This window comes from Caretta caretta, chromosome 15, assembly GCF_965140235.1.
Source record: "Caretta caretta isolate rCarCar2 chromosome 15, rCarCar1.hap1, whole genome shotgun sequence".
Classification (NCBI taxonomy): Eukaryota; Metazoa; Chordata; order Testudines; family Cheloniidae; genus Caretta; species Caretta caretta.
Window position 1 is genome coordinate 14,762,539 of NC_134220.1, and position 27,267 is coordinate 14,789,805.

Here is a 27,267-nt window from a genome sequence, read left to right on the forward strand (position 1 = left end):
GGCCGTCATCCCTGGAACGCCTCCAGCCTGGGCACCTGACCAGGCTACCGCCAACACGCCGTCTCCCTCAGTGACAACAGGTGTGCTGCATTGCGCAATTGACCAGGTCCGTTAGAGGGGAGCGCTCATCTCACAGCCAAGCCTCAGATTCTGGGGACTGGTGGGGGCAGGATGTCAGACCCGACCGCCCAGCGCTCTGATCCACACACCCTACTCTGAAATGGCTTCTCCCCCGTTTCCCTACTCTCCCCCTTGTGAGACAGGAAGGAGGCAAGCCCTCGAGTTCCAAGGGAGGGTCCTTCTATGAGAGGCATCTGAACACCCAGCTCACTCCCACCCCACATAGTGATGCACATCCACCGGTGTCCCCCATGCCAGTCTCTGCCTAGCTGGCAGTGAATGACTGGCTGCAGCAGCTCCAATAGCCCCTGACACAATCGCCAGTCCCCGTGTTTGATCCCTAGCCTAGTCTCTCTGCGCCCACAGCTGCCAGGCTCCGGACTTACCGATGCCTTTGTACCGGGGCGGGTTAGCTTTCTCATCCAGCTGTAGCTGAGTCTTCACATACTCCGTAGGGAATGTAATGCAGATCTCAATGCCACCGGCAATACCACCTGGGGAGAACAAAGAGGGGGAAGATAGAACCGAGAACTGACAACACCTCAGTAGCACCTCCCCGATGCCCATTTCTAATTGCCCAACCCCCACCTTTCAGCACTTGGGAGTGGGGTCGCCTCCCAGGTAGGCACTTGGGTAAGGGCCAGATTTGCAAATCTGCTCAGCAACTAAGGAGCTCTTCTGAGCACCTCGTCCCTTATTTTGGTGCCTACATGGGAGCACTTTTGAACAATTGCTCCTTTGAAAATCTGGCCCTCGGTGCTTTCAACAGAGCAAGCTAGACATGTTCTGCCCTCCTCTTCTGTGTGGTCTGGTTAGACAGGGCAGGGACTGGCCCTTACTGCGTGTTTGTACAACACCGAGCACCCTGGGACCCTGGTCTCACTCAGGGCCTTTAGCTGCTACTGTCATACAATAATAATTTTGCCAGCAGAGGAGCATTTAGTGCAGGACTTAAAATACAGCCAGAGGTGTCCTGAGCAGAGCTCTAGTAAATATTTTCCAACCCGCAGCAGCCCCAGCGTGCTCTGCGGGTCTGAAGCCCCGAGCCCCGGGGCTCCGGGAAATACTCAGGGAGAATTTAAGCCCTGATTTAATGCCATCATTTCATAGCACCAGACGAGCTTTCAGTGCAGACCACAGACAGTTCAGGCAGGGGATAGACATGCCCAGACACGGACTAAAGGCCTGAATTATGATCTGGGAACCAGGAACTCCCAAATTCCAGTCCCAGCTCTAGCCACAGAGGCACTCAGTGCCAAAGGCACATGTAATCTTGTTCTGCCTCCTCTCCCACCACAGCCTGCAAGATGGGGATAACGGTAATTATCTGCCTCCCAGGGGTGACATGAAAATTCACTAATGTCTATAAAGTACTTTAAAGATACAGTGCTGGGTATGAAGTAGCTGCAGCCGAGACAGACACCAGTCCCCACTTCCTCCAACACTCCCCACGTTTCTGTCAAAGCTCTGTCTCAGCTGCTCCCTTTCATCCCCTTCATCCACGCCCGGCTCCTTTCACCCCCTGCCTCCAGAACAGCCTCTCCTTTCACCCCAAGAACCCTCTCCTCCTCCAGCAGACACACGAGTGAAGTAATCCAACTGAAAAGCACACAACCTGCTCCGTGCTTGTATCAGCCTGTGCCTTCAGATTGTGAAATCCTCAGGCAAAGGATCTGTTTGCGCAGCACAGCTCACCAGGTATACAGCACTGTGTGCTTATCGTACTCCCTGTGTCGGGAGTTTCTATCCGTACGTGGAGAGACCAACCGACACCAGGAAATTCTGGTCACTGTCTCATCCCCAGGCCTGTAGAGATATTAGGTGGGCAAGTAAAAGTGGCTTTGTGTTTTCATCAGCATGGTGAGGCTGGGCAAGTAGATTTAGTGTCTGGACTGGTACCTATCCACAGCAACTTCACAAGGCTGACAGCCACCAGCATCACCTTGGGGTTACACACTAAGTTAGCAGCACCACAGAACTGCTTGGATTTTCCCCACCTGGTTCCTATTACAGTAGTTTAAAGTTAGACCCCCGGGGTCTCTAGCACCCCAGTGCCCAAGCCTGAAGGGACAGGGCCAAGGACATAGATTAAGGCCACAGGGGGCCATTAGATCATCTCATCTGACCTCCTGTGTAACACAGGCCACAGCTCTTCACCCCGTTACCCATGTGCTGTGCCCAGTGACGAAATCAGAGCTTGTAGAAAGGCACCCAGACTTGATCAGCTGTCATGGAGAATCCACCACTTCCCTCAGCCCCATTCCTCACGGTTAAAAACTGGGCCATAAGTTCTAATGGCAATTTGTCTGGCTGCAGCTTCCAGCCATTGGTTCTTGTTCTGCCTTTGCCCCCTTTAGTACCTGGAGGTAACAGGTTAACAGCCCCTAAGCCAGCACTCCCCCCTAAAGGCATCAAGTTCATGATAAAATCTCCCTCCTTCTTTCTAAAGCAGGGCAGCCTCCTCTTAAAGAGGGCTACCTGAGCAAGGCCCCCACCGCCAGAGATCACAGGCACAGAGCTGTCTGCACAACTAGCTCTACAGATTTTCTTGTCCGAAGCAAACATCCTTCCCTGTCGGCCTGCAGTGACTCCCCCAAAGGGCTTCTGAGCATTCCCCTGCCCTAGGTAGCCAGCCTGGGAATGCTGAGATTCCACAGCTGCCATTAAATACATATGCACAGTAAATGGTCCATGGGAAAAACCTGCCACACCTGTTGTAATATAGGCACTGAAGCCAGGAAATCCCAAGTGCTAATTCCAGCTCTGGTACTGACCCGTTGGGTGGCCAGTGTTATTTATGTCTCTTAGGGTAATGCTCAGAGGTTCCACCCACTGTGCTAGGCACTGTACAAACGCAGGGAGAGCCAGTGCCTGCCCTGAAGAACTTGCAATCTATATAGACAAGACAGACAAAGGGTAGGAAAAAAAAACAGACACAGAGATGGGAAGTGAAGTGATCCACACCGGGTTGCACAGCAGGTCAGCCACCGAACCAGGGACAGAACCCGCGTCTCTTGACTCCCAGTTTGGTGCTCTACCCCTTAGGCCGCACTGCCTCTTCTCCCCAGTCACATCCTTTTCTGTGCCTCGGTTTCCCCATCTGTGCAAAGAGGATAATAACTTAATCCGAGTGCCCCATGAGGCAGGTAACTAGTGGCTGCAACACTCCTGTTTAGTTGGAAAGCAACAAATCATGACTGCTCACTGCCAAATAGCTGCTGAATGACTATCCAGGACATGAACAAAGAGAAGCACCACACCAGAAAAAATGAAACAAGAGTGGTGCAGAGAGCTCTACTCTGAGCATGTCATCGCTGCAGTAAAGCCATGAGTGCGGGCCAGCCTGCTGCTCCAGCCCATTGCACGGGAGTGGGTGGGGAGGGGGGTTAAGAGAACAGGAAAGAGGCCAGATTGCCCTGATCAGTGCCATACCTAAAATGCTCACCATACTCATCACAAAATGGGGCCCACGTGACCGTGAAATCCTTATGGCAATCACGAGCCATCCTACCACGCCAATCCAGGCAGCAATTTCCACACCAGCTGCAGCTCCGGCTGGCCTGAGGGAGTCGCATGCAGAACTCGAGTATTAACTGATCAATAGCAGGGGAGGAATTAGACACAGGAGAAGGGTGTTTGCAGCTCAGATCTGCGAGGAGATGGAGCGAGTGAGGCGGAAGGATACAGGGAAGCTAGTAGTGCCGAGGACAAGGCTCTAGCACACAGAAGCAGACAAAGATCAGGAAGAGAAGTACAGACGAAATGTCACATTCATCAGGGATGGATGTGCTAGCAGGATTACTCAAAACAACTTCCACTTGGAAAAGCCCTTTTCACCTTTTAAACAACAACAACAAAGAGAAAAACACCCCAAGGATGGTGTTTAAGATCCCAGATGCCAACAGACTATCAGCAGCGACTTAAAAACAACAAAGCCACAGGCATCTGACTGTCCTAGCTACAGTGATCTCTCGCCCTTTGTGTCTGGCTGGAAGACGTCTTTTACACCATTCCCACTCAAATGTTTAGGCTGTGCGCCCCTTACAGCGCAGACTGGGTTTTCTTTGTACCCCGGGCTCCCAGCCTTCCCTTCCGCAGTGGCAGTTGTCAGCATGTGACGGAGGGCAGGATTTGGACCTACTGCAGGATTTGGAGAAGTGCAGCTTCCTGCTGCTACGTTTTTAGAGTCAGAGAGATCAGCAACAGGAACCTACCTGGCACTCGGGTTTGGCAGCCAAGTGCCGTATATTGGCTATTCAGTGCCAGAACATCAGTGTAATTGTAAATAAGCCTGCAGAGACATTCTGGGGTGAGGCGGCGTCGAGAGCAGTGGGAAGTTAGCAGGATTTTATTAGTCGTTTGAAAAAGAAAAGGAGGACTTGTGGCAGCTTAGAGACGAACAAATTTATTTGAGCAAAAGCTTTCGTGAGCTACGAAAGCTCATGCTCAAATAAATTTGTTCGTCTCTAAGGTGCCACAAGTCCTCCTTTTCTTTCTGCGGATACAGACTAACACGGCTGCTCCTCTGAAACCTGTCATTTGAAAAAGAGTTTCCCTTTCAAGAAATTCCACAGACTTTGGTGTGAAGAGTCCCCGGCATCCAGGCCGCTTGTGATGGGAGTATTTTGGGCCAAAATGTGTTTTCCTCAGACCCCCCCAAACTTTTCTCGAGAGAGTCAGCAGCTCCAGCTCCGAGGCACCATCCCCGTATTCACACGGGCTGATTTCAGTAGGGCAAAGTAGCCCGGTTAAGGATAGTGTCAGATTTGACCCTGAATTCACTGTATGCTGGTGCTTTGTGTCACAACTGGAACAGCTCTTTTATTACTGAGGGATATTAAAATAGTTATGAAATGGCTGAAGAAATACCCCAGAATAGCCGGGGGGGGGGAGGGGAAAGGATGAGAACAACAAAATAAGAAAGCCTTTCAGAACTGCCCATGGGCAGCAGCAGAAGTATAAAAAGCATCTGCAATTCCTGCCCTGTAATGACAGGTTTCAGAGGAACAGCCGTGTTAGTCTGTATTCGCAAAAAGAAAAGGAGGCCTTGCGGCACCTTAGAGACTAACCCATTTATTTGAGCATGAGCTTCCGTGAGCTACAGCTCACACCGTCAAAGAAACTAACAAAAAACTTCTTTGGTGGAGTTTAGCTCTCCAAGATTTTGATTTCGACGTCCAACACATCTCAGGAGCTTCGAACAAAGTGGCCGATGCACTCTCCCGTGAAAGTTTCCCAGAATCAACTGGTTAAAATCGTCCTTGAGATGTAGAAAATATTGTTAGTCTTTATGTACTTGGTAGTATATTTAGAGATGCATGTGTCTTATTAACTCTGTTTTTCCTAGAGCTCCAGGAAGAAATCCCAGCCAGTGTTTCACCCTAGCTGAGATTTGGGGGGCGTGTCATAAATATAAAGGGAAGGGTAAACCCCTTTGAAATCCCTCCTGGCCAGGGGAAAGCTCCTCTCACCTGTAAAGGGTTAAGAAGCTAAAGGTAACCTCGCTGGCACCTGACCAAAATGACCAATGAGGAGACAAGATACTTTCAAAAGCTGGGAGGAGGGAGAGAAACAAAGGGTCTCTGTCTGTATATATGCTGTTTCTGCCGGGGATAGACCAGGAATGGAGTCTTAGAACTTTTAGTAAGTAATCTAGCTAGGTACGTGTTAGATTATGATTTCTTTAAATGGCTGAGAAAACAATTGTGCTGAATAGAATAACTATTTCTGTCTATCTTTTTTGTAACTTAAGTTTTTGCCTAGAGGGATTCTCTATGTTTGAATCTAATTACCCTGTAAGGTATCTACCATCCTGATTTTACAGAGGTGATTTCTTTACTTCTATTTACTTCTATTTCTATTAAAAGTCTTCTTGTAAGAAAACTGAATGCTTTTTCATTGTTCTCAGATCCAAGGGTTTGAGTCTGTGGCGATGAAGTGAGCTGTAGCTCACGAAAGCTTATGCTCAAATAAATTGGTTAGTCTCTAAGGTGCCACAAGTCCTCCTTTTCTTTTTGCCCTGTAATAGTGATTCTTCAACAAACAACCTTAAGAACGAGACTGCCTTGAGACACAAGGACTCCTGGAGCTGGCTAAGTGCATGTTTCGCATTCAGACTGTGCCATTTCCCTTCAGCTACATACAAAAGGCTACCCAGGAAGCCTACACAAAACCGAGCCTGGACCCACACGCACTCCCTGCCTCTCTTTAATTTGGTTCTTTTCAAAAGGCCTGGTCTATACTGAAAATTTAGATCGACGTAGCTATGTCGTTCAGGGGCGAAAATAATCCAGACTTTAGCCTTAGCTACAGCAACCTAACCCACAGTGTGGACACAGCTACATGAATGGAAGAATGCTTCCACTGACCTAGCTACCGCTGCTGGGAGAGATGGATCACCTACAGGAACAGAAAAACTCTTTCCATTGTCGTAGGAAGTAGCTACACTATGGCCACTGTACTACGCTATGACCCATAGCATAGACAAGCAAGGAGCTTAATTTGACTCCAAACTCCTTTAGCACTGAATTAAAAGATCCCTATTCACATTCCAGCTATGAAATTAATGCAACCAGGCAGATCACTCACGATGCACTTCAACCCCAGACTGGGCAAATTGGCCTTCATAGAATAAAAGGAACTGGCCCTACCCATAACCCTGTTAGCCTGACCCAGCCTTGTTGCCCTCTCTGGTAGCCCTAAGCTTATATGTGGTTCTGACAACAGTTAAGTTAAATCTGTGGTGTCTGAGCTAATGTTTTGTGCGCCTCCAAGTTGCTGCTTCTGAATTTACTCAGGACCTAGAAGTGCTGATCAGAACAAGCAAGGATGTTCTCGCTGGATTTCTGGCCCTGGTGGAAATGAGTAGTGCTGAAGAGCATAGTAGAAAGCCTGTTTCCATGAGATCCGCAACCCAATCCTGGAGGTCAAAGGAGCCAAATGTTTGAGTGAAGCCTACCAAGCTTGGATCTGAGCTTTCCCAGAGCTCGGAGGTCTCTAGCATGGTTTGGCTCCAGGGTTTTGGTTTGGCCTAGTGGTGAAGTCCGGATCCACACAAGAACTTCCCTAGCGTTCGGGGTGTTTGCATTAGGTGCATTTCTGACCGTGGTTCAGTTATAAAACTCTCCTGGAACCTCACACCCACAGAACACGGACACTCAGTTTGTGGTGTTTATGGACTGTAGGAAGCATAACTGATCAAACAAAGGAGCAGTGGGCTACCGTCAGTGAGCAGAGAAAGGGATGCTAACGAGTGCCCAGTCTAAAAGCCCCATTCCCGTCAAAGGCTTGTGCACACTATTGCCTTGCGGGAGAGGAGACACTGGATCGTGCCTTATTGAAACTGCAGTCTCCTGTGCCTGTGACCCACGAAAGGGTCAGTAGCAGCCCTTGGTTTCTACCAGCATTGGAGGCACAAACGGACCACGTGAGCTTCATCTTCTGCCGTTCTGTGTCCCCCCAGTTCACATTCCTTCCCCAGCGGCGTCAGAGGAGAAACCTTCAAGAGCATTATGGAGCCCTGCAGCTGTGGTCCCTAGCGATGCTCCCACTAGCGAGAGCGCTTGGGACCAGTACTCGGACAAGTAAAACACTCAGATCTTTCTGCCCTGGGGATCCATGGGGATGGTCTCCATCATGTGGGCCTGTTAACACTGCCTAGCTCACACCCCCGCCCCAGCCAGCAGTTCATGCACCCTTGAGGTAGAGAGCAGGCCTGCTCCTGCTGCTGGACTCCTCGCCTGATCTTTGACTGGTGTCACAAGACTCAAAGGGCCCAAATTCAAGCTTGCAGAGTCCAACGATTTGCATGGGGCTGTCCCAGAGGAGGGCGTGGTCCCAGGTGCCCATTCTCCTCCCCAGACGCAGGAAGTGATGTGAGGCCTGTGGGAGTGGAGGAGGCTGTGATGTACCCACACAGCTCAGGTTTCAGAGTAGCAGCTGTGTTAGTCTGTATCAGCAAAAAGAAAAGGAGGACTTGTGGCACCTTAGAGACTAACAAATTTATTTGAGCATCAGCTTTCGTGAGCTACAGCATGCATGCATCCCATGAAGTGAGCTGTAGCTCACGAAAGCTGATGCTTAAATAAATTTGTTAGTCTCTAAGGTCTCAAAAGTACTCCTTTTCTTTCCACACAGCTCAGTCTCACAGCCTCTCCCTCCCCTCTGTCAGGGAAGAAGAAACCTAACCTCCCTTAGTGCCCCGGCCACTTCGCCAGCACCCTTTCCCTGCGGCTCTCATTCACAGAGAACAGCTACTCAGCATGACTTAGCAGAGAGGTCCTCTGCCTGTCATTGGCTCACAGACAACACCCCATGAAAGGAACAGGATCTGCCGAGGCTGTAGGGTCAGCAGGGATGTGGAACAGCTCATGGACAGAGCTATGAATGGCCCAGAGGGAGAACAAAGAGAAACTTTCACCACAGGAGCCGGCCCACTTGGAGATTACATTCTGCTCTGCAACAAGAATAAGGAACTTGAGGTTCTGTCTGTGCCTATTCTGCTGACTTGGAGGAGAGGCAGATGCAAGGCAGACACCCAGTGCTAACAGGAGGTCTAAAGAAACTGCAGGGGGAGGGGAGGCAGGGTGGGTGTTACAGGGTTCAGAAGGCACCCACCTCTGCTTCCAGTCACTGCCTATAGCAGAGCAGCAACTCTCAGCCCTTTGGGGCCACGGTAGCAGGCAGCGCCCTGAGTCTCCCATTTGGACATGTGTGCTCGGTTTGCTCCAAGCAGGCCAAGCTCTATAACAAAACAACAATATCTGGCTCAGATACAACACTTGTCATCTTTAGCTCTCAAAGCACTTTACAAAGGAGGTCAGGATCATTATCCCCATTGCACAGATGGGGAAACTGAGGCACGGAGCAGTGACGGAATTTGTCCCAGGTCACCCCACAGGCCAGTAGCAGGAGTTGGGAGTAGAACCAAGTCTTCTGTCCAGTGTACTGGCCATTAGGCCACACTCTGCCTTCCCTAGGACAGAGTCTGCACTGCTGAGCCAGGAGCATGTGCACTGCATTGGGGCCCAGCACACAGACTCCCCATAAAAGTTAGGGAAGGGAAGCATCAATACTGGAACCCGTCAAGAGCGCAGTGCTGGAAGGGTTCGGTATTCCACGTGCAGTATAATTTCTCTGTTCATCTGACCTTCACTGCATGTTTCATAGGCCTCCTTCCCCTAGGCTGTTGGGCAAAATTAGAGACAACTTCTGAAAATTCAGCCCCAAGCTCACCAGCGTTGCCGTTACTGCCTCCCTCACTGACAGGACTAAGCTATTCAGCTTTTCCAACTCTGGTGATATCTGGGGTTTTTCTTAAAGTTTCAGCTCCTGGAGGCATGGGATTACAGGAGAAGCAGCTCAGATTTTTTTTTTTTTTTAAAGATGTAGATTTCTAGCCCTCATGATCCCAAAGGGTTCAAAGCCCAGAAGGCAGATAAAGCCCCTGAAGGACTATTTTAATATCTTGGGGGGTCTTTTTGTTTGTTTTTTTAAAAGTCAATTTAATGGTTTCTGGGGCCATGACTCATGAGTCTGGGGTGCTTTGGGCTGGCCCGTTCACACTGGCAAAGCGCTTCAGAAACCTCAGAAGGAAGTTGCTTTGTCAATATATTTGTATTACTCAGGACATTCCCCATGAGCGGACATGCAGAAATGCAGCACTCTGAGAAACGCCTCTCTCTCTCTCTCCTCAGACACATTCTCCCAGAAGGAAACTGACTTCTCCTCACTCCCTACACTTCCTCCAATGAGCTGCGACTTGTCCAGTAGAACAACTTCAGCAAGGAAGGGCGGGGTGTGTGCGTGCGGGGGCATACTTAGTCCTATCCTCCCAAGGTCTCCTGGATTCGCAGCACACCTGCCCTTTCATTCAGGGGTCCCTCCATACCCACATACCCATCCCCACAACAGTCATCCCCCAGCTCCACTCTCCCCCTAAGCCCACCCCCACAACCCAAATCATCACAGCCCTAGCTCAATGGAGCTCTGCCAGTCTCGGCACAACACTGCCAATCTCAAACATTCAAAAACCAGGAGTCAGCCCCTGCAAAATTCTGAGCTTTTTAAAAATAATTTGGGAGGGACCTTCTGATTTTGGGCCTCATCTTTCCATGCCCCCTCTGCAATTATGAGAGCTAGAAACACACCTATTTTGAATGGAAAGAGGAGACTCTCAGGGAGTCATCACATGACTCCAGGAGGTGGAGCGCTCAGAAAAATAAAAAAAAAAACAAGACTTGGTAACACCCGCAAGAGCCCTAAGTGTACACCAAATCTCAGTTCCTACACACTGTGCTGTCACTTAGTCTGTATGCAGCCAAAGATAACAGAATTTAAAGCGGATTACCTTAATATGCAAACTAGATACCATTAACTTGGGTTTGAATAGAGACTGGGAGTGGCTGGGTCATTACACATATTGAATCTATTTCCTTAAGTTTCCTCACACCTTCTTGTCAACTGTCTAAATGGGCCATCTTGATTATCACTACAAAAGTTTTTTTCTCCTCTGATAATAGCCCATCTTAACTAATTAGCCTCTCACAGTTTGTATGGTTTCAGAGTAGAAGCCATGTTAGTCTGTATTCGCAAAAAGAAAAGGAGTACTTGTGGCACCTTAGAGATTAACCAATTTATTTGAGCATAAGCTATCCGATGAAGTGAGCTGTAGCTCACGAAAGCTTATGCTCAAATAAATTGGCTAGTCTCTAAGGTGCCACAAGTACTCCTTTTCAGTTTGTATGGTAACTTCCAACTTATCTGTATTTATATATATATATACACACATACATATATACACACACACACACCTTACTATATGTTCCATTCTGTGCATCCGATGAAGTGGGCTGTAGCCCACGAAAGCTTATGCTCTAATAAATTTGTTAGTCTCTAAGGTGCCCCAAGTACTCCTGTTCTTTTTGCGGATACAGACTAATACGGCTGCTACTCTGATACCTTATCTTGTATCTCTTCCACACTAGAGTAACTAGAACAAGGGTGCTGGCCCCCTCCCAGAGATACTGCCAGAGTCACGCCTCCCTGCAGGCTCAAACTCAGCACCTTCTTAATTACTGGCGAAACTGGTTTCACGCTCACACCCTCAAAGCACAAGCTTCTTCTCCACTCAGCCAAGAGGAAAATGGCAGGCAGCTGCCTTTCAACCAGTGGGAGGGATGCAGCACAGCTATCCCCTGGAAAACTAGTCACACACAAAAAGAAAAAGGAGGACTTGTAGCACCTTAGAGACTAAAATTTATTTGAGCATCAGCTTTCGTGAGCTACAGCTCATTTCATCGGATCTGTAGCTCACGAAAGCTTATGCTCAAATAAATTTGTTAGTCTCTAAGGTGCCACAAGTCCTCCTTTTCTTTTTGCGGATACAGACTAACATGGCTGCTACTCTGAAACTAGTCACACACAGTCTCTGCTCTCGGCCAGGCAAACCTGCACTAGGAAGTGCAGCTGCTCCAGAATTCGGAACGGTCAGATCCTCCGCTGGATCTCATCTGCAAGGGGAGAAGTTGGCTAGTGTGGTTTAACATGGACCACAGCCATCCGGAACCTCCCTTGTTGAAGCAGGACAGGTATCCAGAAAAGTCTTGGTCCCATTCGGAACCTGTGCAGAGTTGCTTAGACCTTCAGTTGTTCTGGTTAAGCAGGGTTTCCATGATCATTATTCCCAGTGTCTATTCATGCACCCTGCCCATTCTGCCCACTCCTTTGTGCCCCTGCTGGACAGCAGATCAGTGCAACCAACGCTGTCTTCCCACTTGCACCTGTTTCCGGACCACTCCATCCCTGATGTGTACCCTGCAAAGCTGCATGTTGCTACTGAATTTGGCCCATTGCACCTATTATTTTATTAGGAAGTCATGGGGACACATTCCTTGGACAGCACAATGGGACCAGCCCACAAACAGACCCCTCCCCAGCGTAACTCCACTTGCGTTACTCTGGGGATGAATTGGGCACAGACAGCATTAAAAATACCCTAGCACAAGACGGCAACCTGCCAGGTTTAAGCCTGTAATCCTACAGCCTTGCAAACCACGCTGCTTTCTCCCATGGCTGCTGTTTGCAGACACAGCCGTTGAATTCACAGACGAACACTGGTCTGCCTGACAGGGCCAGACGAAGGCTTCTTCTCTTCATCCTCCTCTGGGAAGCCCATGGGAATCCAAGTGCCCTAGGATCCCCTGCCTTGAGCTGTGGCAACCCTGCTGCAGCAAGTCCCCCTCCTAGCCGTGCTGATGAGGCGGCTTTCTGGGGAGACTGCCTAGCCCTATAAAGAAAAGGAGGACTTGTGGCACCTCAGAGACCAACAAATTATCCAACGAAGTGAGCTGTAGCTCACGAAAGCTTATGTTCAAATACATTTGTTAGTCTCTAAGGTGCCACAAGTCCTCCTTTTCTTTTTACGAATACAGACTAACACGGCTGCTACTCTGAAACTAGCCCTATAAAGAGACAAGTGGGTGAGGTGATAGCTTTTACTGGACCAACTTCGGTTGGGGAGAGACAAGCTTTTGAGCTTACTCAGAGCTCGTCTTCTGGTGCAATAGAAAATATTACCTCTCCCACCTTGTCCCTCTGTCATCCTGGGTCCAACATAGCGACAACAGCACTGCATAGCCTTGCATATCACATTGCTGGAGAACTCTGCTCCAACTGCAAGAGGCTGCAACAGACACAAAGACGGCTTGTTCTCCTTTCAATCCCCCCTCCATTCATGTCCAGCACGGTGCAGCTACAAAGCATGTTGAGCAGTGGAAGGCCACCTGGCTTGTCGGATTGCTTCATCCACTCTGGCTTTACAGTCATGGGAACACATACTGAGGAGGGATAACAGATACTCACAGTTACCCAGTGCCTTTCGCCCAATGTACTCGAAGTACATCAGGATTCCCATTTACACATGGGGCACCAAAGTGAGGTCTCTTATCCAAGGCCCCCTAATGAGTTAGTGGAAGAGCCAGGAATTGATCCCCAACTCTCCAGTTGCCCAGTGCCACACCAAGTCCACTAGGGAGGCTCTGCTGTCTCTCAGGGAAGGCACTGATCCCCACTCCCGGATGTGACCCAAGTGTTCGCATCCTCAGACCCAGAGACCCAGCAGCAGGGCCACCACACCCAACGCAGCAGTTTGCAGTGTCACGCAAAGAGCCTTGGCTTTCAATGGCTTTAGTCAAGTCCAGCCTGGGCTTTCAATAGCTTGGGTCAGGGCCACCTCTAACGGGTCCCTGATAAGTAGCTCCTTCTGCAAGGAAGAGAACAGCAGAGTCCTACGGACGCTGATTAGCTTCGTGGCCAACAAGGAGAGTGGCTAATGGAGTTCCACTATGCACAGACTGTGCTTCCCATGCACCCCCAACCCCTCCCCGGCAATAAAGCAGCTCCACAAAGCCAGAGTCACCTTCCCAGCCAAAGTCACCCTCCAACCTTTCCCCGTGAGCCAATGATTTCGTCTTGTACATTTTAAGAGCCGTGACTCATCAGTTCCCAGACGCTCGGCTGTCACGATTCCTTCTGAGCTGCCAGAGTGATATTAAAAGGCCAAACCAGGGGATGAGAGTGCTGTGGCCTGACCGAGCTGACAAGAGGAACAGGCTTTCTGAGGCTCGCAGGACAGGTGCGTTTTGCCAGTTCCCTGCTGGATTTTCTGCATTTCCAGCCAGCCTCTGGCACCATCAGGAGGGGAATGACACTTGCTACAGAACTTCTTACATCAGACTCTATTACGGAGAAAAGATTGAGGTCTTAACTCTGAAGAGAACAAAGCATGTGGGCTAGATTCTGGTTTCAGTTACACCAGTGTAAATCCGGAGTGACTCAACCAGGAATCAATGCAGTTACTCTGGATATAGACTGGTGTAACGGAGCAGAACCTAGCCCCATGCCCCACAATTCTCCAGGAGGTAGCAGAAACTCCCTTACTGAGTCGAGAGCTTCTCTAGAATTTGGGGGATGCACCCAACATTTCTCTATACTATTAGGATGGGACTCTTGACATCCAGGTTGCTCACCCCAGCCCATGGCTCTTCCTGCTCCCCAGACTGGGCAAACTAAGGGTTAGCATCTGGGCACTCGGTAGATCTGACACTCCGCTTTCTTTCGATGAGAGCCCTCAGCTACAGCAGCGAGAGAATGAGCAAACATGGCAATTAGTGATCTGGTTCCTTTCAGCCTTCTGTGACCCCCTTAAAGAGAACACAGATACACCTAGCCACAGTGCATGTTCTTGCACCAACGTTTCACTATATTTCAGCCCGCTGCAGCCAACAGATGAAAGCACAATAAAGCAAAATACAGGAAAGTATTACAGGCAGCAGGCAAACCTCCATTTAACAGGGATTTGAGGCTAGAAGCGACTGATGGAATCCAGAGGGCAAGGTGAAACAGCAGGAAACCTACGGCTCAGCTAATTGCAGGCCTGCTCTGTAGGGGCTGAACAGGCTGGGGGGAAGGGGGTGGATGAGAGCTCTCAGTGGGTGAAAAGCTGCTTCTCCCCTCAGGCAGCAGGTTGCAGAGCTTCATCCACCCCCATCAATTCAGCCCCATTGCTTCCTCAGCCCCACCCATGTGGGAAAACTGACTGCAAAATACTGCACCTGAAATCACCACTGAACACAAGCCAGCCTCCGCACACACGCAGGCCGGTCATCCAGTCCCAACCCCATCCCCTGCACAGGCCGGCGATCCAGTGCTGGGAGAGCTCCCCCTCGCCCCCATCCCATGCTGTGGCCAGGTCCTTAGTGGCTGGTCAGATTGGCAATCCGGTAACGCTGGTGCTCACTCGGTGGGACCCAGAAAGCCAAAGCCCTGTGGACTGTTAGATGCCCGGGCCTGCATCTGTGGGTGGCCACAGCTCTTCCCCACGCAGCAGCACTCTCTGGATCACTGTGCAATGGTGGAGGTGAAGAGGGGCCTCGGGCAAGTCCCATCCCCTGGGGGTGTCTCCGTGTGCCCACCCGCAGGACGAGGGCGACGCCTCCCTCCCCACAGTCACTATCCACCAGGCACTCTGGAAATGGAGAGCGTTATGCACGTGCCGAGTCCCGCCCCGACCACCAGGAACGGGCTTAGCCCAGCAGCTCAGCCCTGTCTCTGTGACCAGGCTCCTACCCACTGCAGTGATACAAACGACAACCACTCCCAGGCCCGCCAGCCCCTGCTGGGCTTGGGAGGCCTGACAGGTGAAGGGCACAGCCGTGTGTACTGGGACCCGGCAACCACCCAGCGTCCCTGGGCTACCGCCCGCCCCCCTCAGGGTCAGAGCTCAGCGGCTGGAGCAGGCGGGCCTCCGAGCCCTGCATTCCTCCCTGCTGGCACCGTCCCACTGAACACTGGCCCCTCACTTTGTTCCCCAACCCCCCTTCACTGTTTACAGAGGCCTGAGGAGAACCACCAGGGACTGAGCTGATGTATAAAGGCCGGGCTGCCCGGCTCCTCCTCCAGCTCCCTCCCGAGCGGCAGTGCTGACTTGGCACTTCCAGGAGCCGAGTAACACGGGAAACCTCTGAAAAACAAACCGAGCTTCAGGGGGGAAACCAGCACCCGAGCTCAAAGCAGCCAAACCCGCAGAGGCAGAGCCACTATGGATACTGTACTGCTACTGCCCATGCACCCACCCCCGCTCACAGCTTCCTAGGGCCCTTTTTGAGCCCTACCCTCCAAATTGTGCCAGCAAAGACTGGGACCCAGGAGGAGGGCTGCCAAGCATGTCTGCCCTGCCCCGTGTGGGCTGGGATTGTTTTTCTGACAAACCACGCTGCAGATCACCTCACCGAGCCTGGACACGCGCCACTGCCCTGCAATGGCAGCAGTGCCTGGTTCTGCTGCAGACACAGCCTGTTTGCCCACCCTACTTCCAACTCTGATATTCTATGAATGAAAAATGAATACCAGGCAAGTCTGGTTGAAAGGAGCGGGCTGCGGCAGTATAAGTGCACTGTACATGTGTGGCCCTGTGCCAGCCCTCACAAAGCCGGTGAACCACTATTTAGGCATCCCTGCCCCTTTAAGATGAAGCATAGAGGTTAATAAATAAGGGGGAACTTCTCTCCCTCACACACACACACAAAGCCAATCCTCACTTCCATGGCCACAAAGGTCCCCTCCGATGAGAGGAACTGCTGCACATGGGTTGGGCTGGACAGCAGGAGGTGGTTGGGAGTGGGGCACCGTCAGGTTAGGGCTTCCAGGCCTAACACCCAAAGAGTGGGGCCTTATTTGGAGTACACAGGGCTCCTTCATCCATGACCACAAGAGAGTTTCTCTGGCTAGCGAAATCATCCACAATTACATTGGACAGGATAAAGGACAAGGCATATAAACCCATGTGCTTCCTGTAAAAATCCACCCTCTAACTTGTAGGGGGGTGGGGGTGGGAGGAGCAGGGTGGATGGGTTAGGAAGAATTTACTACTATGAGCAGGATACTCCACAATTGTCCTTTCCTGGGATTCTAAACACCTTCCTCTGGAACATCTGGTACCCACCACTGCCTGCGGGAGAAAGGACGTGAGCCCCAATGGACCACAAGTCTGATCAAATACGGCAAATCCCAAGTGCCTTAATGCAGTTCTGTAGCCACTCCCCACATAGGGAGGAGGCGGCAGCCGAAGTACTTGGGCTGGGCACTGGGCTGAGGATTTTCCCTTAGGTGCACAAGTGAGCCACAGTACAGAGAAAGAGGTGTCCACCTCCCACATCTGGAGAATGCTCAGGAAGGTGGTGGGTGGAGGGGAAGGGTCAGACCTTCTTTACTGCAGGTGGAAACAGGGAGGAGAGTATAGAGACTCGGTGAGCTGAAGCAGGTTATGTATACCCATGCCCAGCGGCTCTGAAGCTTATGCTGTGCCCTACCCTGTGTATACTACAGGGGTAAGCAGAGAGGTGAATCTTGTTTAAATCGCTCCCTGCTGTGGTCAAGTACTGGATGGACAGCCCTGCAGTCTGGGTTGCTATCTACCGCCCAGAACAGATACTGCATGGGCAGCTGCCATGCAAGCTTCCCCCAGAGAGCCATCCTCAAACCTCCCCTTTATCTGTGGAGCACAGACAACGTCCCCAGTTCTGTGCAGGATGTGGAGTGCCAAAAGAGAGGTGATCAGGGCTAACTCAGGACATGGGAGGTGGAGGTCTGCTAAAAACACCCGTCCACTTGGAACTGGACCGAGGCCACCAGCTTATTTCACAGAGTCCACTATACAGCCACCAGGTGGTAATGAATGAGTCACTACTGCCCTGGGCTCGAGTCAAACTGGCAAGCAAGATGCAAAAGGCTCCATATTCCATTAACAGTCACCCACTGGGATAAGCAATTCTGATACCCCCACGTTAGCTACAAATGGTTTTATTCTCCTCTGGCGACAGCACAAGGGGTCTGAAACTCCTACAGAGCAACAGGTGTCTGAGTGCCAGGTTGCTCTTCGTGGACCATCAGAGCCAGAATTGCAGCTTCACAATCAACACCATGCTGCTACGGAAGTGCCAAGCAGGAAGCTATTATTACACTCCCTTTTAGAATAGGGAAGGAGGAGAAAATCCAGCTGTGTGGTTATCCCAGGGACGCAAGCTCCTCCCTTGTGGTTTCAGTCATCTCTGGAACTGCGTGGAGAAATATGAGAGTCTCACATATAAATTTCCTGCTTACCTGGTGCTCTTATTATGGACGGTTGTATGTACCAGGTACCCATGGAAGCCTTTTACAGGCATATACATGCATGGGCAAAATATGAGGGAGATGATGCCAGGGAAGCCTTTTGCTTCTTACCCACTGGATCTATTTCTGGGGTCTGTTAGCACAGCCCCTTTGCTCTATCTGAACTGGCTGAGGCTCCCTCCCCAAGGCCTGTCTGGTCCGGGAGGTTTGCTTAGCAGTGCTTGGTTTTTACTGGCTGATTTAGCACTGAATCCTAAATCCTAGCAGGTGGGGAGAGCAGATCTGCAGCCTTAGAAGTGGCTCTGGACTTCTGGGGAGCAGTTCCCCCGAACGACTAGCAGCGTGACAGCGAGATGGGAAGAGGGGACATGCATCGTCATCTGGGAGGCAATAATTGTGCTGTGGAACAGACACTACCATTTAATCTCACGCCCCTGTCCTTAGAGTCCGATGTATTAATTGGTAAGGCTAAAAATAAGGTAACAATTTATAATGCTCTTTACAGTGCCCTCCACACCACGGCCTCATCCCCCTCAGCAGTGGCACGTTATTCATGCAGGACAATTAATTCTATGTGAAGACTAAGCACTGACTTATTTGCATACCTCCCCCGCCCTCGGGGTGCCAATGGCCAGTGAGGTTGCAGAGGGCTCTGTAACCTGTTTACCAGGACTTTAACCCCTAGAGTCAGTTCTTGCAATACTGCAGAATCAGCAGCAGTCACCTCTTCTCTAATTACTTGGGAGTCGAAAGAGCAAACGAGATGGAGGGAGGGAGGGTGAGCGGCTTGGACTCTGCACTGAGGCTCTCAATCATTAGCGGGACACCCCGGGAGCCAAAGGAGAGAAAGATCACCCTTCAGTGAAGGTCACAGCTCACCGGCTCTGGCAAGTATCAGTCAGGAGCAGGGACAGTTGTTGCCCTTTGTCTCTGGCAATCGAAGGGATTCCCGCTCCCCCAGTTGGCCAAGCAATGACATCTCCCAGTTGAAGGCCACGGGTAGGAGGGAACCAGGCACCAGCAGAAGGATCGCTTGCAGCAAGTCTTCAATTAGCATGCAAAATCCTTGACTGAAAGTGCCAGTGAACAAGACCCCATGGCCACCACGGAACTAGAGCTTGTTGGGAAAGGAGGGTCCTCCCTCCCCCCAGGAAAATTTAGAATTGTTGTTGACAAACCCAAAATTGGGTTTAATTTCACTATGGGCTGAAATACCGAGACAACTGTCATACGACAAGTCTTCAGACAACGCTCTGACGTTTCTAGCGCGTTGGCAGGACGGTGGAGTTTTTGCCAGGGTTAGGGCTTAAATCCAGCTGTGACTCATGTAACACACACAACGGTGCATGCACACAGGAGGTTTCCTATTTGTTTTTAATTTGTGATTTTAACGTGCCCAACACTGTGGCCTCTGGGCACATGAAGCAAATTAAGAATGAGCAACTCGTTAAACTGCTTGCTTGAGACTTCACCACCAGCACCCCCACCAGGCCTGTCCCAGTCCAGGAGAACTCCCTAATGATGCTCCACAGAGAAAACATTTCTTTGACCCAGGCTGGAGCAAGACAAGCTAGGGTCCTACGCACAGGAGAAGTGTGTGACATGCAGTGACATCTTCTACTCACGGGATTCCCCAAGTCAGGGGCCCTCACAGCAGACACTGAACCTAGTACTTAACACAACATTGCCTTGTGGGCCGACAGACGAGCCAAACCATCCTTACAGTTGGCGTCATGCTTCTTCCTTTCGTCTAGCTATGGAATGAAATACACCACTAACAGTGTGGCACGAGTATGCAAACCATGTCTAGAACTCAAAAAGCTCAATCAATCACAGGGCTCTGTGTGGAAGAGACAACTATACCCCTTGGGAAAGTGCAGATATGATTGCTCTATGCTGTTACACACCCACACCCACTCTCCCTCCCTCCTCGGGGATCAGCAAGTTCCCTCAGAAACGTCCATTCAGGCAAGGTGATTTGCAGGACAAGTCAGAGATCAGCTAAAAAACCAAGGTAGGAACTCTAGACTTCAGGCTATAAAACAGTTTACATTCTAAGCCTAATTTTGACCCCACACCGCTCTGGCTTTTTACACAAAACTCCTTTTGGCCTGAAATTTCACATTGTCCATTTAAGCCAGAGGAATGGTTTTTTGAAAGCTTTGAGATCAAACTAGGAAACTAACATTGGGCCATTCCCTGAATATGAATTGGGGGTGGGGGGAAGGGAGTCTTAAAGACAGGAAGGATTGTATCCATGTAGGGATGGCATCCATTCCCTTAAAAACAGATCGCCCAACGAATTAGATGTAGCTATTGCTTGGGGGAGGGAATAATTTACTACCATATCACAGCCTCCCTCAGCAAAGCGTCCATCCCATTAGATGCGTCATGATTAGAGGGAACATCTCGTATTTAATAGCAAGAAAGGATGGCGCTGTGTGTTACATTTCATCACTTTCGCTGGTGGTAAACAGCGCTACGAACACAGCCATACACCCAAGACCATAGTGTTGGGACAGCAACATCCTCATACTCCATAGGTGGGGAATATACAGAACTGCAAATATTTGACTTCACTATTCTGCACACTGTGTTGTCAGACTGGTAAATAGCCCTGTGTAAACAGAGCTGTCGATAACACTGTGGAACAGGATGGAGTAATTTGTCCCTGACTTCACTGGAATCATTCTGTGGCCTCAGCTCTCCGCCATTTCCCAACTTCCTCATGTACAAACTTTAATGAAAAAATAATCTGCTGAGAATGTACGTCGTTTTATAGACTTCACCGGCAAGAAAAGGGAGAAACACTAAACTGAACAGCCACATAAAATCTAAAGCCCCGGAAGGCTCAAAGGCCTGATTTACTGAGGCTTTTATTGTTTATAAAGACAACAGAAAGGAGCGGACTTCCATTCTCCCCAGCTCCTCAGGCTCTGTCTACACTGGCACTTTCCTCGTTAAAAGTTTTGTTGCTCAGGAGTGTAAACCCCCCCGCCCCCCGAACGACAAAAGTTTTGACGAAAAGTGCCAGGGTGGACAGCGCTTCGCCGGTGGAACATGCGCGCTCCCGGCAGCAAAGCTACTGCCCTTCGCTGGAGGTGGTTTTAGGATGTTGCCGGGAGAGCTCTCGCCCGGCGATAAAGAGCAGCCACACCGCGCACCTTACAACAGCGGCACAGCCATGCCGTTGTGCGGTGCCCAGTGTAGACGTAGCCCCAGTAAGAGGAAGAACGGCACACTGGGATTCCAGAGTGGCTCCTGAAGGTATGTTGCTGCTAGAACGGAGCATCTGCTCAAGAGCGCTTTACAAGGGCAAAATCAAGCAAAGATGCTTTCTAGACAGTCACGTTCCAGGCTTAAGGACGGGCTCTCAAACCAGGACAGGACAGACTTAGTAAGACAGGGATGACTGGTGCAAAGACCACTTCCCTGGGCCAGCAGTTACGGTCTCCGCGTTCCATCTGCCTTCAGTGCAGATTTCTCCTTCACAGCCCATCTAGCCCAGTGCCTCTCTGCTGGTTTCCACGGTGAAGTTGTACTCCAGTGACGACGGCATCACTCCGTCGCCTTGGAAGCGTTTTTGATGCTGCCAGCGCTCCAAACACCAGATCAACGAGTGGAGAGGCAGGGCATGAAGGATTGAACAGTTTTCTTGGCAGGTTAAAGTAAGGTAATTTCTAAGCAGCATGAAAAGTAGTTTAGGTTTAAGCCTGGAGGGTCTGAGTGTTTCCTTCCGTGTGTTCTTTAAGCCAGAGCAGCAGGAGACAGTGAGCCGAGGGGCCCCATTTATTTTATACCTGTGAGCAAGCTGCCGTGCTGGTGCAAGCTGCCGGGTGAACAGCTGTGCTGCTCTTACAGAGCTGGGAGAGCATGGGCCTCAGCAGGGCAAACTTCCTCCCAACTGCCCTGCCAATGCGCCTTAACACCAACCTGGTGGGCACCATCTTTAAAGGCCAGAGGGGAGTTCAGTCTCCGTGGCCCACTCTGTCCTGGGCCGACCATTGTATTAACGTGGCCAGTTTTGAGATGCTCACACACACACACACACACACACAGACTGAACCACCATGAATTTACCAAGTGCACAGGAAGGGGTTAATACTGTTAGTAAGAATGACCCAGAAACTGGATTATAAAAAAAAAAAAAAGCACTGAAAGGGTTGAGTAAGACTTTGCAGGACATATTCTTTGTTCACCCAACAGCCAATGAAAGGTACTGAATCCCAGCATCTGTAAGCAAACAAACAGTTAAAGGTACACCTTGAATGTATACAGTGGCATTTGGTCCAAAAGATCCCAGCACAAATGAACTGATCTACTAACTCTATCCAGGCGTCCCTTCACCCATCACCACAATGCAATCATCTGCAGGGCTCCATTTTACCAGGCAAGACTGATTTAGCTAGTGTTTCCTGCAAAGCACAGCTCAGAAAGTCAGTGCAGAAGGAGAATACATTACTTAGAGCCTTGGCTAATTCACTCATGCAGAGCCAGCAGCTCTGATTTGTCCCTCATTTTAAACTGATTTTTCAGTTGTTTCCAACAAGAGACTCTCTCCGAGCTCTTTGCTTTTATGTCCTGGACAGAGAGCAACTGTGAAAGCTAAAGCTCAAGGGAGTCCAACGGCTGGGTTTTGGGCTTTGCTAATAGTGCAGTGGTAGAAAAGAGGCTCCAAAATGAACTCTAGCTGACAGGATGAGCCCAAGAGACACTGGACTGTAAATCTAGGATCACCATTCCCCAGGCAGAGGTGAGAATTATACGATTTACATTCACAATGCAAAGTCTTTCTTAGGGGAGGGAGGGAGAGAGAGAAGCTTGTAACATCACTTAACTGTCAGCTAGAGGTACTGATGAATTCAAGGAAGAGTGATGGCGTGTGCCAGACGCTTACATAAACACAGAGAGAAGTGCCCTGCGGAATACAAATCCAAGCATCCATAAGAGCATACACAACATCACGAAAAATACCTTAAAGGGTTTGGTTCCAAACCCCACCTAGCCTCCCCTTCTTCGCAACACACAGACACACCTGAATCAATATGGAACTGAAGCACCAGGAAGTTAGGCTGGGTGCAGCTAAACAGCCAACTGCAGCTTCCCAGTCCTGGGAATTTTCTGCCAGTCCAATCCACAGCATAGTCTGGAGCAGCTCTAAGCTACTCTAGCTAGTTATGGCCCTTAAGGCCCAGCCCACCAGCCAGGGATCATCAAAACTCAGCAGCCATGCCCCTTTCTCCTGGCCACATCCATGAACAATGGAGACAGGGAGGGGTCTAAAGGTGGAAACTGCTACACCAGCTGGGGACTCCCCTATGCTAAGGGAATCCCCAGCCAAGCAGAGACCCTGGCCTTACAGCCGCCTGACGTCAATCGCAAGTGTGGGGGAGAATCTAGCCTGATTAGATTTACTCGTAAAATACTGTTCCTTCCCCAGCCCTCCGCAGTCCCTCAGTGCCTCGCCTACCTCCTTCCCCACAGCTCGACACTGAGCTTCTCAGGAAATGCAATTTAAAGCCACCTCTGCCGCCCCCAGAACTGCACAGCCGAGGACCAGCCCGTGCCTCTCCCTAGCCGTGATTTGGTGCTAGTGACTCTCCCATGTGGGGTGGGGAGGGGGCGGGCCATTTTAAGCAGGGCTTTGCCAGTTATTGTTGTATAGTGTTGAGCAGCGTGAATGAGCCCAGAAACGACGGATGGCACATGTCGTAAAAAGCCTGGCTTTGACCCTGGCAACTGGCATGGCTGGGACTCTGTTTCCCCAACTGTAACCTGGGGATAAGGCTCCCTTTCCTTGCAAGCGTGTTGGGCAGATCATGGGTAGGCTGTTCGTAGAGCCCTACGGACGTGTGGAGAACTAGCTCCACCGAGCGCCACAGGCTCGCGTGCCATCCCCCAGCACACAGAGAGGAGTCCCGCACTCTAGCCGAGCGCTGGGAAACCGCATCTGGGGATTAATCCTACTCTAAACATGCCAGCAGTCTGTTTTACTGCTCCAAGGTGGGAGGTGCCTCTGTGCCCAGCAGAGATAGGGCTTTCTGAAGGGAGTGATTTGGGAATCTTAGTGACGGGCAGGACGCTTAATTACCTTTTTATACTAGGGGACAACAAAGCGGTGCGAGAGCTAAGCAACCTGTGACTCCTTGTGCATTACTGTTCATCAGGCAAAGAGAACATGGTTTACCAAAGAAAGGCCCTGAGCTGGAGCCCCTTCCTCCGTCCTCAGCAGAGATGTCCCCAGTGTTGCACAGCGGGGGCCTGTTCATACACATCACTAGAGAGGAGATTTCAATCTCCCAGTGGAGTTTAGCATTGGTGAGAAGTGCCAGACTGAGAGTCCCAATCACACAAGAGGATAAATGGGAACCTAAGGCAGCATCCAGGAGGACATCCCCAGCAACGCGCCTCCATCCAAACCTGGGATGATCACTTCTAGGGCTCATTCTCCCTGGCACATCCAGCCTTTGCCCTCTCTGCTGAGATGACCAGCAAGGGAGCCAGTTAGCACCCAAAGATCAAAGGCAGCTGGTAACATCTGCAAGCAGGTAGGCAAAACCGACCCAAAGGTGCCCTCAAAGGCTGTTTGTGAACAGCAAGTAAAATATCATATTGCACTGGACCCAGTATAAGGCAGGAAAGCCTCCCCGAGGAGTCTCCACTGCCTGGAGTGCAGTTGACAAAGGCACTTGTCTGCTCTAGAACTAGACGAGGGCCAGAACTATTTCACACAGAAGAAGAACACCATGCAGTCAGAAGACCTATCATTAACTAGGGCTGGCTTCAACGTGAGCTAGAAGCAACTGAGAAGCAATATGGGACATAAAGAAAAGGAGTACTTGTGGCACCTTAGAGACTAACCAATTTATTTGAGCATGAGCTTTCGTGAGCTACAGCTCACATCTGATGAAGTGAGCTGTAGCTCACGAAAGCTCATGCTCAAATAAATTGGTTAGTCTCTAAGGTGCCACTAGTACTCCTTTTCTTTTTGATGAGAGAGAAGTGGGAGCTGGCTAAAAATCACACCATTTTGTTTACAAAAAAGAGGAAGTTACTCACTTTGTGCAGTAACGATGGTTCTTCGAGATGTGTCCCCCTATGGGTGCTCCACTTTAGGTGTCTGTGTGCCCCTGCACCTCTAATCGGAGATTTTTAGTAGCAGTGTCCCGTTAAGCCTGCTCATGTGCTCTCCCTCCCTCATCTACCTCAAGGCTATTTAGCACTGCACAGGCAAACCCCCCTCACTTCCTTCTCTACCACAGAGCCCTATAGAGAACTCCAAAGTAGAGGGGAGGAGGGCGGGTTGTGGAGCACCCATAGGGACACACATCTCGAAGAACCATCGTTATTGACAAGGTGAGTAACTTCCTCTTCTTCAAGTAGTGTCCCTGTGGGTGCTCCACTTTAGGTGACTCCGGAGCAGTATCCACCATTGGAGGCTGGGACTTTGGAGCGGAGTCTTTTACTACAGATTGGTCCATGGAAAAGAAGCCCTTGAGGAATTCCACCATGATTTCAACAACTTCCATCCCACCATCAACCTCAGCTTGGTCCAGTCCACACAAGAGATCCACTTCCTGGACACTACAGGGCTAATAAACAATGGTCACATAAACACCACCCTATACCGGAAACCTACTGACCGCTATTCCTACCTACATGCCTCTGCCATTTACACTGGTCAAAATGGACAGTCTCTATGTAAAAGAATAAATGGACACAAATCAGATGTCAAGAATTATAACATTCATAAACCAGTCGGAGAACACTTCAATCTCTCTGGTCACGCAATCACAGACATGAAGGTCGCTATCTTAAAACAAAAAAACTTCAAATCCAGACTCCAGCGAGAGACTGCTGAATTGGAATTCATTTGCAAATTGGATACTATTAATTTAGGCTTAAATAGAGACTGGGAGTGGCTAAGTCATTATGCAAGGTAGCCTATTTCCCCTTGTTTTTGCTACCCCCCTCCCCAGACATTCTGCTTAAACTTGGATTTAAACTTGGAAAGTGGTCAGTTTGGATGAGCTATTGCCAGCAGGAGAGTGAGTTTGTGTGTGTGTGTGTGTGTGTGTGTGTGTCCGGGAAAAAAAGGGGGAGGGGTGAGAAAGCCTGGATTTGTGCTGGACATGGCCCACCTTGATTACCATGCACATTGTAGGGAGAGTGGTCACTTTGGATGAGCTATTACCAGCAGGAGAGTGAGTTTGTGTGTGTGTTTTTTGGAGGGGGGTGAGGGGGTGAGAGAACCTGGATTTGTGCAGGAAATGGCCCACCTTGATTATCATGCACATTGTGTAGAGAGTTGTCACTTTGGATGGGCTATTACCAGCAGGAGAGTGAGTTTATGTGTGTGGGGGTGGAGGATGAGAAAACCTGGATTTGTGCTGGAAATGGCCCAACTTGATGATCACTTTAGATAAGCTATTACCAGCAGGACAGTGGGGTGGGAGGAGGTATTGTTTCATGGTCTCTGTGTGTATATAAAGTCTGCTGCAGTTTCCACAGTATGGCATCCGATGAAGTGAGCTGTAGCTCACGAAAGCTTATGCTCAAATAAATTGGTTAGTCTCTAAGGTGCCACAAGTACTCCTTTTCTTTTTACTACAGAGAGTACTGTGGAGTTGAAGATGGTGTCAGCAGCCAAATCTTCAGTGATCGCATAATGTTCTGCAGAAGTATGGACAGAGGCCTCAGTCATTGCTCTATAGATTGGGGAGATAGGGGTATCCCTACGGAATGTAATTGAGGTAGGAACTGATCTCATGGAGTGCGTATGGATGGAAGCAAGTTGCGCCTTGCTAAGTGATTAGTGCAACTAGAGACCCATTTGGATAGTCTTTGAGGAGATATCACAGAGCTTTTGGATCTTTCTGTGGACAAAAGGAAGAGTTTAGGGGATTTCCTGAAGTCCTTAGTCCTGTCCAAGTAGGATGCCAATGTCCTTCTAATATCTAGCAGATGCACAATTGTCTCCCAGTTGTCACAATGTGGTTTTGGGAAAAAAACAGGGAGATGGATCTGTTGATTCATATGGAAAATGCAGAAAAAGTAGGGAGAAACTTGGCATATGGCCTTAGAGTTATTATTTATTTATTTATTTTTAAAGACAAAGGCCGTGAATAATGGGTGTGCCATCAGGGCTGCTATTTCTCCTATGTGCCTAGCTGAGGTGATGGCAATTAGAAATGCTGTCATCATGGACAGGTGTAAGAGAACAAGTTGCCCTGGACTCAGAGGGAGGTCTAGTCCAAGCCCTGAGAAGGAGATTAAAGTCCCAGGCTGGAGCGGTTGGTGTCACATGGGGGAAAGAGAGTCCCAATGCCCTTAAAGACTCTACGCGTTAGTGGTTGAGCAAACTCCAAGTGGGAAGCCATGTTCGCTATGAGATGTACCTTAAGGGAGCTGAGTGAAAGTTTAAAATGTAGTGCAAAATCAGAGGGAGGCAAGAAGAGGTTGGGTCTGTCCATTTGGAAT

At 49.9% G+C, this 27,267-nt stretch overlaps 1 protein-coding gene across 2 annotated transcripts in view; it reads right to left on the bottom strand.

The window, feature by feature from the left end:
• The window catches only part of SLC25A1 (solute carrier family 25 member 1), a 50,101-nt gene that overhangs the window by 11,294 nt on the left and 11,540 nt on the right, over positions 1 to 27,267 (bottom strand). For both annotated transcript variants that reach the window (XM_048822284.2, XM_048822285.2), the window contains exon 2: positions 507 to 614. In XM_048822284.2, the coding sequence (XP_048678241.1) occupies positions 507 to 614 (108 nt within the window). The remainder of the gene's footprint in view (positions 1 to 506; positions 615 to 27,267) is intronic.